Source organism: Marmota flaviventris, chromosome 10 (genome assembly GCF_047511675.1).
Source record: "Marmota flaviventris isolate mMarFla1 chromosome 10, mMarFla1.hap1, whole genome shotgun sequence".
Classification (NCBI taxonomy): Eukaryota; Metazoa; Chordata; class Mammalia; order Rodentia; family Sciuridae; genus Marmota; species Marmota flaviventris.
Genome location: NC_092507.1, coordinates 94,013,345 through 94,029,836, shown reverse-complemented (window position 1 = coordinate 94,029,836; position 16,492 = coordinate 94,013,345). Strand labels below are relative to the sequence as shown.

The window sequence follows — 16,492 nt, the reverse complement described above, 5'->3', positions numbered from 1 at the left end:
TTGTCCTGCTGTTCTCTTTACTTCTCACTGCATGGGTATATACTAACCTCGCCCTTTCTCTGCTTTTGAAAGCAAGCTAACCTTGGGCTTTTGCAGGTGATTAATCGTTCCATCCATGGAGTTTGGCAAATTATTTGGGAAATAATCGCTTTTCTCCTTGAGCCTGTCAGAGTCTGATCTCCTTAGGATGGTTATTCAGGGATTTCGTATAAACATATGTGTGGCGCTGGGGCATCTCACACAGCTCCTGGGAGCACAGATAATACCTGTGCCTTTTCACACACACAAGAAAGCCCCTTGGTACCCAGAGGCCCTACAGTCATGCTTTTTATCTAGAAGCAGTCTCCCCATAACATCTGTGGTGGTCCCGGCTCAACTGCTAGAGCTTGGGAGAAGCCAGTTATTCCACTGAGAAGTGTTAGAATCTAGCTGAAATTAGACAGGAAAATGCTTCTGGAAAAAGCATCTCTTGGGTTACCAGGGTGGGCAATGGGTTTGCAAACACTCCAAAAATTTCTGAAAGTATTTATGGTCAGTTAGGATTGAGAGTTTTCAAGACTTTTGCTATTTCAAGAGGAAATTAACTTGGAGAAGGATAAAAATCACCTCGTTTGATCCACTTGGAAAATATTGTTTCTGTGATTTTTAAGAAGCATTTTCCAGAACAGTTCATGGGAAGGTAGAAGACTGATTTTAACAGGTGATCAGAATGCTGAAACACACTAACAAAGTAGAAAATAGGGACTAAAACTTAAGCTGCATTTTGAAGAGGAGTGGGACGATGGGTTAGAGGAGTAAAATCACAATTGCAAGTGAAATTGAGAGGAACTATCAGCTCATCATGCACAGAACATTGGATTCAGCAAAGCTACTCACAGGTATTTGCAGTGCCTTTGGGGATGGGGAGATACGAGCCTGGACTCCAAGGTCGGCCCTGATAATTCTTCTTGCATTTCCCACAGTCTGGACCTGTAGTGTTGTGCTCACATTCACATGTCAGTTTGCTGTTGTCATACACACACACAGTGGCATGGAGATTACACTTGCACCTAGGCAGAGAGAGACAAAGAGTTCACTGTCAGTCAGGTTGGTCTCAGTGGTCTAGCTCCTAGGGTTGTGGCTCTCAGAATGCACAGTGCTTTACTGCTGCACAGAGTTCAGTAAATGTAGATTTACAGGCCCAGCCCTCAGCATCTTCAACAAGTGCCTTTGGGGGAAGGGTACTCTTATGGTGCAGACTGTTTTCGTTTTACACTTTGAGGGTCTAATCCCAGTCAATTGGGGGAAGGCCTGAAGCTTTCACCAAGCTGTGCTTGGAAAACAGGAGTTCCTAACAGGTCTCCAAAATATTGCCACGAGGGAGAGGGTTTTCTGCGACATTGTCAAATCTGTGACAATTTTGTCTGAGTTCATCTGATTTTAAAGAACAATATTATCTTCTATTTTCTTCAAATCATTAGGACAACTTTTGTTTGTATAGAATATAACCATTGAAATAATTTGCCATTCCACATGACTCTACAGACCCAAAAGGTTTAATCAGATGTTTTTCATTCTGGGCTCAAAATGACATTTCCTCAGATCAGAAGAGTTTTTCTACTAAGTCCTCTAACTGACCTGGGGGGAGGTGACACAGTAATCCTCAGAAACTTTCCATTCACAGCAAATAAGGTCATCACGAAGGTCTCTCAGAAACAGGCCAAATGACTCTAATAAAAGATGCTTAGAATCCTAGAAAATAAAACCCTACATGTGGCACAGGTTTGAAGTCATCAGTGAAGGCTTTGCCTTTGCTGTCTCTGAATAAAGCTGTGATATATGAGAGGCAACAATGGTATATGCAATTTCCACAAAAGATGCATTCCCATATTTGAAGTCTTTGACTATAAAATTGCAAAGGCCAACTTGATATTTGTTGAGGCAGCAGGTTATAAATTTTATCCCACGAAGCATGGGGCCTCATCCTCTGGAAAGGTGAAAACCTAAGTTGACAGAATGACCATGACCACAGGTCAGAGTAATGTATGTCAGAAGAGATGTGTCCACACAGAGAGAGCCTGGGCACTCAGACAAAATGATTAAATACCAAGACGGGCCAGAATCAGAACCTGAAATTGAAATGGTGTGTGTGTGTGTGTGTGTGTGTGTGTGTGTGTGTGTGAATGAGCCTCCTTCTTCTAGGAATAAGAACAAAAATATAGAAATTCAAGTTTCATAATGATGAAGAAATACAGTAACATTTATGTTTTTCTTTATGGGCAGGTGCTGTAAACTAGGAAATGTAATAGAATATTCTTTCTCAGGTAGGGAAATTAAATTCCTAAGCAACTGATACTGGTTTCTATAATGTCTGTATAGCAATGGTTGAGTTTTGCCTCTGATGAACTGTTTGAAACACTGACCTATACTTATGGTAAGGAAGAGAAGGAATGGCTAAGACCATTGCAAAGAGCTGCTGGGCTCCTGCCTAATGAGAAGTTGTAGCTCTGAAAGCAGCAGCCATCTGCTCAGATCTTTGGGGAAGACCAAGCTTCCTTAAGATCTGCTACAATTTTTAATAGTTCTAGTTATCCTCTGCCCTCTGTATACTTGTGATCTGCAATAAACGGGAAGGCTGCCACTTAAACAATGCCTATTTAACTTAGATATATAAACAGCACTTTTGAAGATTAACATTTCCACAGTTTTTTAGAAAGACAGGAGAAAAATAATTCAGTTAAATAGACAGTGTTTAATTATGAGCTGGGTCCTATAATAATCTCCTACAGACATGCAGTTATTTGTGCCACTTTGTTTATTAAAGGATCTTTCTCCTTCCCAACATTAGCACCTTTATTTATGGGTGTGTTTATGAATATGGAGGATGTTTGAAACCTAAGTGATAGAAGCACCAGCTGATACTGCCTTAGCACCCTATCTGGTGTTAAAAATTCCAAATGAGGAAATGAACAATGTGACCCCAAAGAATATGCTGGTTTCATGTGTGAAGAAGACCAAGAATGATACTAGAAATTGTCAATTGGGCTATATATCTTATAACCATTCATAGTTTCATGCCTATAGCTACTCTCTGAGCGACAATCAATTTCCATTCTAAAGACATGATACTGAGAAAATATTATTTGAATAACAGAAGGTGAAAGGAGAATGGATGCAGTTAGTATTATTTTTCTCAGATTTCTTCCAATGAGTCACCCATTCTCACCTGTCTGAAAGCTTCTGTAAGCTTATTACACATTCAGACCTCTATCCATTCAATTTATAAGCCTTCTTTCTTTCTTTATTTTTTTGTTGGTGTTTTTTGTTTTTGAGTTGGTGGGGATATCTCTCTAAATTGCCTAAACTGGCTCAGATTTGTGATCCTCCTGCCTCAGCCTTCTGAGTGGATGGGATTATAGGTGTGTGTCACCATTCTCCATTTACCCTTCCTTAAAATGTTTTCTGACCACTGTAGATACCCAGAGCTTTACACTTTTGATTTTGTTAATTACTTCTGTGTGTTTGGTTTGGTTAATTGTTACGTTGTTACTTTACGTCTCTTTGTGCTTTTGGATTATTATTACTATTATTATTATTATTGTTATTATTATTATTATTATTATTATTATTTTGCTCATTGCACAGCTTCACCCATCTTATAGGGAGGGTATATGAATATGCACCTTGTGCCTAGTCTTCTATGGGTCCTTCCTTAACACCTCCTCTCCCCTCTTGAGTTTCCTATCTTTGCCATCTTCATTTTCTCATCTCTATCTCACTCTGTTCAACTGACCTCAGCTCATTGTCAAGAGCACCCATGTTGACAATCTAGTGCATACTTTTCCTCTTGGTATTTTATGCCAGTGTAACTGACTCTGGACCACTTCCTTTCCCCTGATGCTTTCCCACTGGACACTCCAGCTCATTTCAAGGATCCCCTTCTGCCTGCCTTCTGCCTGTGTTGTTCTTTGGGTTCTGGCCCAACACTGCCAGCTCACTCGGCTTGGGCACTCTTTCCTAGGTTGTCCCTTCCTTTTCCTTTTGTGGTCCTCATTTTCCTTTGAGTTATAGACTTTTTCAAAGCAGTTTTGTGTCCTCCTCCTCCGCAACTCTCAAGTAAAAATATAGAATAAATTCAAGCACTGGAAAACATTTTAAAAGATTCAGAGATCCTCTGTTTCCTGTAGGGAATAAAGAACACCCTTCTCTTATCCCCAGGTAAAGAATAGCTAAATGTTGCATCTGTATCTGTATCACTGGTCTCTCTCCTAGATTTCAGATTTATTGATCAAAATACCTTCTGGAGCCAGGTGTTGTGACTCCAGCTACTGGGAAGGCTGAGTCGGGAGGATCACAAGTTTTAGGCTAGACTGGGCAACTTAGTGGGACTTTGTCTCAAAATAAAATAATAAGAGCTGGGGGTTTAGCTCAGAGGTAGAGCACTAGTACATGAAAAGCATTGGATTTAGTCCCCATGGAAAAACAAAAAACAAAAACAAGCCCTCTGGACAGCATGAACTCTGGCTCCCCCTACCTCCTTCTCCTTTTCCTTCTCCTCCTCTTCCTCCTCCTGTGTTTTTAGTCTCAGGAAATTTTGTCTCAATAAGTGGTTTCACATTCTACTCAGTTTGCCAAGAATGACTCCTCCCTCTCCCTTTAAAATACATCTGACCTGTAAATGCTCAATCTCTCCCCAAGTCCTGAGCTTTCCATTCGTAGGAAATTTGTTCTCTCAAATTCATATAGTTCCAGCTGTGACCATTGACTTGATCAGGATCATAATGGTGTGGGTCCTGGTCTATCCCAACAGCTTCTAAATAGAAGTCAGTATTCCAGTCACGCTCAGCTCTAGCCAATCTCAACACAATAATCAAACCAGTCTTTTACCCAGATGTATTTGGGTCACTCCTGCCTTAGAACTACGGTTCCATTTCCTATCATCCTAGGGGTAGAGTCCATGCTCTGTGTCATGGCTCCCCAGCCCCTCCTCCAGCTTCCTGGTACGACTCCTAACTCTACATTAACTTCATTGACTAACTCTGCATTGCCTTCTAGTAACCTTATAAGCTATTTCTTTTGTCTAAACCATTCTACTTGCCTACCCCAACCTCTTTTTTTTTTTATTTGGATAACTCTTTCCTTTAGATATCAACTTGGTTATCTCAGGGCCTGACTCCTAGTTGATATTTATAAAAACAACCTGCCAGGTTGGGGTTCAGTGGTAGAGTGCTTGTGTAGCATGTACAAGGCCCTGGGTTTGATCCCTAGGATAGCAGAAAAATAAGTAAATAAAAATAGATCTGCCTATCAACTATCTGAATACTTTCCAGCCTTCTAGGATACCTTTCTGGTGTACTTACATGACACTTGGCAAAGCTATTTGTATAATGAAGTCCCTGATACCTCGGCCACAGATATGGGTTGTATTTTAATTGCTAATTTTTCCATTAACCTCACTAAAGCATAAGCTTCTGGGAGGCAGCAGTCATATCTGCCTTGTTTATTGCAAAATCCTTAATATGTGTCAAGGTGCTTGACACTTAGTAGGTGCTCAAAAAATATCTGGTGATTAAACAAATGAATAATAAACAAGTAAACTCCCTGAAAGTAGGAACTCCATTTGCATGTTCTACCGTGTCTAGTATGGCAGTGGGTTCATAATACAGAATTCATGGGCATTATACCAAGTCAAGCTCTCCATAATGTATATTCAAAATGGCCACATGCCCTCATTATTATTTTTCATTATTAATTTCATATTGAGCAAAGAGAATTCTATAACTTCGGTGAGAGCTGGTAAACCCAATTTATTTTATGCTCTAGAGAATTCACCAAATGATGGAAACTGAACATAAGAGCTACTCTAAAACAATCCCTGAAGACCCAGGAAGAGAACACAGCTCAAGAGAGAAAAATAAAGAATTTGTTTAGCACAATTATTTGGTGATGTGTGTATATTTTAGCTTCAACTCCTCATGCAAGGATGATCACCTTGGTTTAGTTGATGTTTAGGGAAGCATTGTTTGGACACTGGCTAAAACTTTAACTTTCCCATCAGGAAGCCTGTTGACCTAGACCAGCTTTGGGGTTATTTTTTCCTGACTCACTGTGACAATAATGTGCTGGGACAAAACATTGCCAGTGAAAGCTGAGGCACCATGACACTGGCTGGTGTTTGGAAAGAGTTTGCTTTCATTTTCCACAGCTCAGTTTATTCTTATCACTTCTGTTCCAATCAGAAGCTAAAGTCCTTTATTTAGAGTCCTTGCCACAGTGGCTTTTCCTGCAAAGGAAAGAAATGACTCTCACAGTGCTGGGAGATTGCTCTCAATTCCTGGAGTTGTGACCTTCGGCCTTGTGATGGGTGGAGGGCAGGTTTCTTTGACAGCCCACTTGTCTCTGACAGATTCATTATCCATTTCCATGGCCATCCAATGCCCAGATCTACTGTCACAGTAGCAGGGGAGGTAAAGTACAAGGTGGAGACCTAAAAACCTGTCACTATCCGATGTTCTGGAGAGCCAAGCCTAGTCAACAGTTCTGTTGATACACAGGAACCTCACACTAAGACACTGCAGACAGCATGAATTGATCTGCATGTACCTTGAAGATCTGCTTGTGAGGAAGTGAAAAATGACTGACACTGTCAAATAAGGGCCTCACTAAGATAGATTAAAGAAAGAGTGAGCTCTATCCTGTGATGCAAACTTAATGAACACCAGTGTGTTCTTGCTTTCAAACAGGTCTGTACTTCCTGTATTTTAGTGACCAGCTGTCATGAGTCAATTTAATCTTGCTTATAAAAAGGCTCCAACATTTAGTTCTGTGCCACCTGCCAGTAGGTATGAAAAACCCATGCAGTCTGCCTGGTTTTTCTTTATAACTTAATATATCTATTCTAGGAAGCGTGTTATCCGCCAGAATTTCCTGCCAGTTAGAGGTCTGTATAGTCTATTACTAATGCCTCAAATAGAGGTACTGAGACAAGAAAAAACTGGCTTTTTGAGAAGCAAAACAGGAAGGGAGGCCAGGTGCGCTGATGTGCAGGACAGGCTTGTGGCTATTTGCTCCAGAGAAGTCTTCACTATGGAGTGAATGAAGTTTGAGCTTCAGGGCTCTTTCAAGGCCCAGAGGAAGGCCCCAGCACTGTGTTCATTTGGCCATATGCTTTCTACAACTGGCACAGAGAAGATATTCATTATTTATTTATATTAATGGGCGACATTCCCACTGCATGGAGCACCACTCCCTCTCTCCCACTACCATGGAAAGGCTTCTTTCAGACACCACCTGGTTCTGCCCCTGCTGCACCTCTTGCCTTAGGTTGGCACTAACTCTATAAATGCTTTTAGAAAAAGTGTTAGCACCAACACCGAAGCTCTGGAAATTTATTTTTTAAAAGGTGATCAATTATACAATGCCTCCTGATATTTGCACCCTTAACTTTTTTCTTTACACTGATGCATGAATTTCTGGCTCCTACCTCAACACATTGTTTGCAATGGAGATTTGCAGCAATATAACTTAGAGATTATGAGTTGCAATGCTGAAACTGGACAGTCTGAATTCAAACTCTGCCTTTGCCACTTACTGTGATGAGTAATTTTAACAAATGAACAGCCAAACAGAGCTAACCCTGACTTCCAACACCTGACCTTGTGCTAGAGCCTTCTGCATGTTCTGTGCATTATTTTATATGAAGCTCACCGTGATCCCATGAGATTTATATTAATGATTACATATGGTGTGTTTGAATATTAGGGGGTTATAAAAATTCAAGAACAAGATGGAACAGTGGTTGTGACCATGGGCAATCTGCCTCCAGAGCTCTGGCTCTCATCTTCACAGAGGGCAGGATGTCTTTTTAAGTATGGCTGAGGCTTAGTCACTTCATCTACTAATCAGGGACAACAAATGCCCATGTGTCAAAGAAGTGAACAAAATTATGCACATAAGCCTTTAGAACAACAGCTGACACAAAGTTCTGAATAAATGTTCTTTCAATTATTTCTTTAATTACTGCAGCTAGTACTACTGACTGGACTGATTCATGTTTCAGATATTAGTTAAAGATAATCTATGGAGAGAAGCTTTAGAGGTTCTATAGGGATTCGAACACAGAATAAAATACAGAATTCTAAGAACATGAAATCTGTTAAATAGGTAAGAAGACAACTATAGATATCTACAGATCATAAACAGGGCAATACTTTCTAAAACTAATCATGACAATATTGGGAAAGGGTAATAACACTTATCTGTACTGATGAGGATGCTTTGCCCTAAACCATCAGAGAGGCAGACTCTACCATTGAAGGCAAATAGAAGAAATAAAACTGCTATGGTTTGGATAACTGTCCTTCAAAAGTCCCCAGGGTGACACTATTGGGAGGTGGTAGAACATTTAAGAGATGGGGCCCAGTGGGAGGGACTTAGTTCATTGAGGGCTTACCCCAAAGGAGATTTTGGGACCCTGGCCCTCTCTTTCTCTTTTGCTTCCTGGTCATGATGTGAATGGTATTGCTCTTGCTTTGCTCCTACCACCACACTTTGCTTCATTAGGAGCCCAAAGCAACTGTACACTTGATTATAGGTAGAAACTCCAAAAATGTGAGCTAAATTAACCTTTTTATCTTGTAATTTAACTACTTCAGTTATTTCATTATAATGATGGAAAGCTGACTAAAACAAAAGGCAACACTATGAAGGCCAACTTTGTACCTGGCACTGTAACAGATACTTTATGCACATTATTATAACTGAGGGGTGCAGTGAGCCCTGGCTCTCAGGCAATGTCCAATGAAGCTAGGGGAAGGTGGGTCAATGAGGTGGTGTGGAGCATAAGCAAACACCCCAGCATTTATCTAGGAGGTACAAAGAAAGAGAAATAGACGTCCACTTTGTTTAAGGCACTGTAAAGCTGAGTAAATCTGAACTTACATTTGGGCACAGAGATATAGTGAGCATCTTTTAAATACATTATTTTTAATCATTATGTTATTTATATCAGTAAGCACAATATTACAACAAAAGCCCAGATCATCAAATGTCAAATGGGCCTGAACTGATCATGGTCCCATGAGGAAAGAGAGGGCTCCAATCTTTCCAGCTGTCTACTAACCCATCCTTCATGAATAAAAGTGAACTCTGATGCTAGCTTATCACCAGTAAGCAAAAATGTTTTCAGAAGATGTAATTTTCCAAAATGTACATTGCCTTAAGTTCAATGTGAAATGGAGACTGGCTTCTAACATAATTTTTTGAAAGCAGGTACATATTTACACACCAACAGAAAATGTGGACAACCAACTTATGTTTAGGACTCCAGGAAGCAGCCTGCAAGTCAAGAGGGCGGGTTTCCATACAGCTCTTGAGCCTTCTTCACACACCTAGGGAGTATTAATATGGCCCCTGGTCAATGGGGCTTTTCTCTTTTGAGCTCTGTTTTTGGGAGAATTATTTTGTAAACCGATTGGTATATACTTTTTGGTTTTTTTTGGTTGAAGCAGAGAAATCGACTGCTACAGAGCTTTCTCTGGAAATATAAAATAAAAATGATGATTTTGATCGGTTCTTCACAGACACTGTGATCTTATGGTCTGGTGTACTCTTCTCTTTCTTTCTTTTTAATATATAAGGCAATTGGTTTGCCCCAGAAGTTGATGAAATAAGGACCAAAGAGTCTTCTTGAACATTTAAGAAATAAATGACTTAAACATCCTGTCATTTAAAAAAATCCTCTAAAAGTTCCCTTTATATCCTACTTGAGATCCTAAACTTGTCAATAGTGAACTATCTGATTACATGATTCACTAAACTTCTGGTTATTTCAGATAATATTAAAAATAGCCCTTTTCTATTTTCAAGCTAGCGAGGGAGGCTAGAGTACCATGACATTAAAATAAAAATAGGAGCTTATAAATTTGAGATAATGCCCTGTCTGAGACTGGTTCTGGGATACGATGATGCTGTGTGACCATTTATGAAACTCACAGGTATCTGGTTAGATAAGGAGTTCTGAAGGATGAAGGCTATCACAGATAATTCCTGAAATCCAGACTGCCACACTCGTCTGCATAAGCAATTGTTCTGAACATTGAGAGGTAAAGATCTTATTAATTTAAAACCAACTCAATGCCAATTTGCAATTAATAGATGACCCCAGATGTTTAATGTATGTATATGGGTGGGACACTATGTTGCATGACTTTTTGAAGAAACAGAAAACTTAGGAGTCTAAGTTCCAGAAACACAAATAATCAGAGTTCAAGTGTCCAGTGCCTTTATAGTAAGGCAGCATGGTGTTGGGTGCTTGCACTTTGCTGATAGAGGAGCCTGAGTTCCAGTACTTCACTATGAACCCGCTGGGAGCCCAGACTGAGTTTCCTCAGCTTTTACGTGGGATCACTTAATACCTAAAATGCAGAGTTGCTGTGAAGGCTGATGAAATAGCCCTAGCAATCATAAAGATTGTTCTGATGCATTCAAGCTATTTTTACACATCTTATCCATTCTGAGGTCTGAGATAATCAACCACTTTATTAGACATTTTTTTTTTCCTTCTTACAGAACCACATAAGTGAAATGTCTCTTTCTCCTAGCTTTTTATTTCCAATTTGATGTGAACTAAACCATGATAATTTCTTATATACTTTGTTGGATTAAACAATATAATTTTCCCTTTCTTTCTAGAAGAAGCTGGAATAAAAGAAAAATAGGGCAGGAAAAAACCTAATGTTCTCTTGGGGTTTGCAAAACCACAGAGTGAAGTCAGTTGCTGGCTAGAGGGCTGACACCTTAGCCATCTGACATTTTAGGATTCCTTTAGCAAGTTAAATTGTCAGGTTTGGAAAGCTCTTTAATATGTATACTTGTCCACTTAAAAAAGGGCTTATTTCTGCAGATGGTTACATTAGAGTATGATTAAAAATGGAGAAGGCTGAACAAATAGTTCTATGACTAAAGAGGCTAAAATGTCAAACCTGTGTAAAAGAATACTCTTTCACTATAGCAACCTTATTCTATACTTTTACTTTTCTCTACAAAATTTGAGAGGAAATTGAATTAGATTCCCATGGGTGGTATGGAAAATTGGGGGAAATAGCTTTCTTCCAAATCTCCCTTCCTGAGCAACAAAATAATATCCAAGAGAGGAGACTGTACCTAGCAAAGCCTTTGTTTTTCCCCCCTTATTTTGTGGCCTACTTTTGTTAACAAGCCTTGAAAAAGTTGAATTTTTAAAGACAAAGGGAAAAAATCAAAAAAAGAGAGAGAGAAAATAAAAAAGAAAGAAAACCTGTATCCACCAAAGGACCTTGATCCTACTTGCCATGACCAATGACCCAAATTGTGCCACTTAAGATTATAAACAAAGGCTCAAAAGCAAGAAAACAAAGAACCCTGAAAACAGAATGAAGAATAGCCATGAGTTGTGAGATAATCCAAGAGATAGGACATAGACAAGAAAAAACAGACAGTGGTTACTGGATTTATCAACATTGATGTAATTTCCATCAATGCAGGGAGTCCTTCCAATTGTATGGTTAAACATTCAGAGGAGGGGTCTGCACCAAATGTATAAGTGGTTCTGGTAGAAGACTCCATCTTTCAGCTCTAGGGATCAGAAGAAAAGCCAAACTGAGTCCATCAACCCATTCAATCTTTCTGGATAAATTGATTGGTTCCAAGAGGAGAACATGACCTACTTCCTATGAAAATTAGCCATGGGGCCTTTGCTGAGGTCATGAGAGGGAGGGAAGTCCTTGTTTATATATAGTGGAAGGCAAATGTGGATTTGCTCAAGATAATTTTGGCCAGAATATAAGGAATCCTAACTTGGAATAATGTCAAGGCAGAGAGGGGGTAAAATAAAAGTTACTTTTCAGAGGTATGACCACATGCTGAGGACCTCAATCAACCCACGTTCCAGCTTGTCTGAATCTAGTTGTGTTCTGAATTCCTAGTTGTGTGAAACAAAGTAGTCTACATCTTATTTAAACAAATTTAAATTGTTTGTTCTTTCACTTGCAACCAAATGATCTTGACTAACACAACCCACTAGAGAAAGGGTACACCATGTTACTTCTTGACTCCACCAGCTCCCATGTTGATTGAGCTAGACTGGATATGTGACACCAAAGCAGTTAAGATATGGATTGGGCAGCAGGCTGACACTGATGGCCTGGATTAGAAATATAAATAAGATTAGAAATATAAAAAAAATTTGGGCCAACCAGATTTTTCTGTATAGGATTTAACATGGGTAACTGGAGAAATGTTATCAGTAGGAAGTGGGTATTACACTAGACAATTTCAGCGCCCATGAGAGCTTATTCCAGTTCTAATTTAATATGATTTAATGTGATGCTTAGATGTGTGTGTGTGTGTGTGTAAAATGAACTGGATTTTTAAAGTCAAGGTTAACCGTATTACACTTTAGAGGATCTGAGTCCACTCTTCATTACTTTTCAGAGGTATGACTGTAAGCCAGTGGCTTTGCTTCTCTAAATCTATTAAATAGAGACAACAATCATCTATATTCTCTTTATTTTTTTTCAGTACTGGATATTGAAGCCAGGAGTTGTCTACCTTCCTTTTTTTTTTTTCAATTTTTATTGTGAGATATGATCTCACTAAGTCATGGAGGCTGGCCTTGAACCTGTGATCCTGTGTCTCAGCCTCCTGAGTTGCTGGGGTTATAGGTGTGGGCCACTGGGTCCTGCTGTTAATTTGGTTTTGTTGTAACTTTTGAATGAGATGACATGTCAAACATCATCACAAATCACTCATAAGCAGAAATTCCATCAGAGTTAATTTCTGTACAATGTCATCATTAATCATTATGAAATATTTGTTAAACATTCACAATATATAAGACCTTGTGACTGAATATTGTCCACAGAAGGCAGGGACCTATTGTTTCAATTCAACTGATCTAGGGTAATTATAATTTTCTCATTTTTGTTTCACACTTAACAGAAGGATGAAAAGTGCCTTTGTTGCAGGGTGAGGCATAGTGTGGATGAATGGGATAAGGATGTGATGGGCAGGCCTAAAGTCCCTTGTTTCTGAACAGAGCCTTTCATGGGTCCCGTTGGATAGTGAGCTCTTCACAAGTCTAACTGTAAGATCATCAAATTCCATCATCTTAAGATGGAAATGTAGAAACACAGGATGAGTGATATACCAACAATGATAACAATAATAAATTATCCAGCACTACTGAACTTATTCTATATTTATTTATTGTACTGAGGAGTGAACCCAGTGGTGCTCTACCATGGAGCTACATCCCCAGCCCTTTTATTTATTTATTTATTTTTATTTTGAGATAGGTTCTAAGTTGCTGAAGCTGGCCTGGAATTTATCATTCTGTTGCTCCCTGAGCTGACAGGATTACAGGTGTGTGCCACCACACCTGGATATTCAACGTTAAATGGGCATTCATAAAAACACATTTTCCTAATAGTGTTTTATTTCACCAATATAGAAACTTTGTGAGAAAGACAGGCAGATATCACTTTCTTCATTTTACATATAAAAATAAATACTCAGCCCCAGAGGCTTTACATGCAGTGGGATATAAAATCAAACTTGTGTTAATATGGAAACATAATGGACTAGCTCCTCACACACTGCCCCTCTCACCGGCTCTCTTCCATTAGCAATATTAAACATAGTAAGGCAACTTTTTTTTTCTTTGAGTGTGTAAAAATTGGGATCTTTTTGCCTTGCTTTTAATTGCGAAAGATTTCCACCTTGGTTTTAATGGGTTATCAAATCCTTTGATGCAAGAGAAAGAGAAGGGAATAGGATTTTGATTGTGAAGAGGTAAAAACTGTGTAGTGTAACCATCATTGTCTCAAATTTTGCTGTGCCCTCTCACTGAAGGCAGCATCAATGTCCCCAACAGCCAGCTTCCTGGGCTCTGGCCTCTTGCCTTGGCATGCCTAGTGCTTGGTCAATCAGCTGAACAAACGAGAGGTGAATCCATTTCCCAGGAACAACCTGTACATGAGGAATGGCTGTTTGGGTTTTCTGTCCTCTATTGACCTCCTTTCCTGCTCTATTCCCCTATACCCTCACAATGCCTTCTGGAATTATTTCCCAAATATACTATCTAGATCACTTCCTTTTCTCTAATCCACACCTAGGAGGACAGAAAAGAAGGAGCCAGAGGAGAGTCACTAGTCTGCAAGGTGGACCACAGGGAGGACAATGATTGTCCATGACATGTTAGGTCAAAAACCTTAGCAATCAATCATGAGTCTCTGCAGGAGGAAGATGTTCTCAAACATCTCTTATCTATGTCTGGGGACCCCTTAGTAGGCACTTGGGAGGGCGTTTTCTTTATGGAACAAGGCTTCACTGATTTCTGAATCACTCTGGGGTTATTGAGAAAGGAACCCCAAACCTCTAGAAGCTAACACATCAAGCCTACGAAACCTCTAATCATAGGGTGGTAGTTAGGAAAACACCCTCCCTATGTATAACAACTTGTCCAAATGGATTAGAATCCAAACGTGTATCCAGGCCTTCTATCTCGCAAGTCCAAAGTGCTTCAATTTAAATTCTGGCTACATTGCTTGCTAGCAGGTTAAACGTTGACAGGTTACATAATTTTTATAGCTCTCAGTTTCTTCGTCTGCAAAATTAGATAATAACAGTACCTACTTCCTAAGGTGGCTAAGAAGAGCAACACATTGTTGTCTTTGAAGGCCTGACATATAGCAAGTGTTTACTGTAATTATCACCAGCTTCATTATTATATCATCATCTTCATTATTCCTGCCATCCTTCTGGTTGAGGAAAGGAAAGCTAATGGGACACTAGGGCAAGCAAGTCTTCCAAATTCCTGGCTGGCAGAGTTCAAGGTAGTACTAGTGTTAAATTATCATACTCAAGGTTCTCAGTCAGCTAACAGAGAACATAGATCTTGCAATAACACTAATATTTTTCTCTCTCACGAACTGTATGGTTTGGACACTTTTAAACTTTCAGGTGCTTGATCCAAATGTGAAGGATGCTGTTGATCCCAGATCCTCAGGGAGCAAGAATATGTCATCTGAAACTAAGGCAGAAGATTCTGGAAGTCTCACAGACTGAAAGTCTTTAGGATTCCATTGAAATGGCCACAGAAATGAAGTGACCTGTGCTTTTTGTAATAAAAGCCACATGAGATGGTGACAATAACTGCTACAATGTAGTCCCAGGCCTTGACGTTTCCTTCATCAGAGGGCCCGCCTGAAGAGCATCCCTGCAACAAAAGCAAATGGAAATTGCCTCTCCTGCAGGATTGGAAATATCAAATGCAGAGTGTGGTGTAGCCTTTTAATCCACAGGGTAGCAAAGTAAAGGTCAATTACCTCACTTAGAGAAATGAAAGGCATGTAGTAAAAGTCAAATAGATATGCCGTTAGATAATGTATTTCAAGCATGAAAATGAGGATTTTCTATTGCAGGGTTATTTTTAATGCACTGGTAAACACAAGAGCTTTATGACAAAGAAAAAGATACAAAGTTGACAGTGAATCTACCTGACAGAGTGCCCTCCCTTGGATGCATGATACCCCGTGGGTCTTCCTTGATTGGTGTCTGGACCCTATGGGAAGCAGACAGGCTGGCCCCACCCCTGCCAGACAGAGCCAGGAGGATCAGGAGCTTCCACTGGTGGCTCTGGGGATTTAAGGCTGTCAAGACATTCTTGTCTGTGCCAGACCAGACACTCTGTCTCTAGCCTGTCCTGACCTGTGAACCTGTCCCTTGAGTTCTTCTCCTTCCCTAGACATTCTTCTCTTAGTCCTGACATTGGTTTAGCACCCAATCTGCTCTCCTGCATTGATGAAATGGGTTTAACAATCTTATTTCCTACCTTGCTGATTGTGACTCTATTCCAAGGTTGTTCACTGCCTCAGATGTCCCAGACTTGAATCTTCACTTTGAACCAAGATTAATGCACATTCACTGTGGTATCAAAGATTTATTAATAACTCCATTTGGTCTTGAGTTTGCATTCTGATCACTCTTTAAGAAGGTGCTCTTCCCCTTAAAGAATCACCTGGTTATGTCTCTGGATATATGCTGGCCCTGGAAGTGCCCTTAGTTTTTCACCTCATCAGAAACATCCTTCAGGGTCAGTGACAGTAAACAGAGCTGGGACAAGGACATGCTTCTGTCGATGACACTGGAGCTGCCCAGGAGCTTGGGAAAACACTAGGAGCTTATTGACCCACCACTTAAGAAGCTGTGTCACTTTAGGCATGGTGTTTAATTTCTTTGAGCTGCAGTTTCCACATTGTAAGCCTTCAAAATAAATCCACTTTTTATTTATTTTTTCAAGTAAGCATGTACATTAACCAGGAACATGTGTTTTGTAAAGAATGCATTTCAATATTAATTAAAATGCAAAATCATCACTTGGAGGCTATGCAAGAAACACTGACAATAGAGTTTATCTGTGGGGCAAAAAATTAACCTTCAATCTAAAAACCATTCTTTGGTGAGAGTTTTTTTT

At 39.7% G+C, this 16,492-nt stretch overlaps 1 protein-coding gene across 7 annotated transcripts in view; it reads right to left on the bottom strand.

Annotated features, from left to right (window-relative positions):
- Ntng1 (netrin G1) overlaps positions 1–16,492 on the bottom strand; it is a 367,455-nt gene that overhangs the window by 88,075 nt on the left and 262,888 nt on the right. For all 7 annotated transcript variants that reach the window (XM_071618110.1, XM_071618114.1, XM_071618108.1 and 4 more), the window contains exon 4: positions 877–1,049. In XM_071618110.1, the coding sequence (XP_071474211.1) occupies positions 877–1,049 (173 nt within the window). The remainder of the gene's footprint in view (positions 1–876; positions 1,050–16,492) is intronic.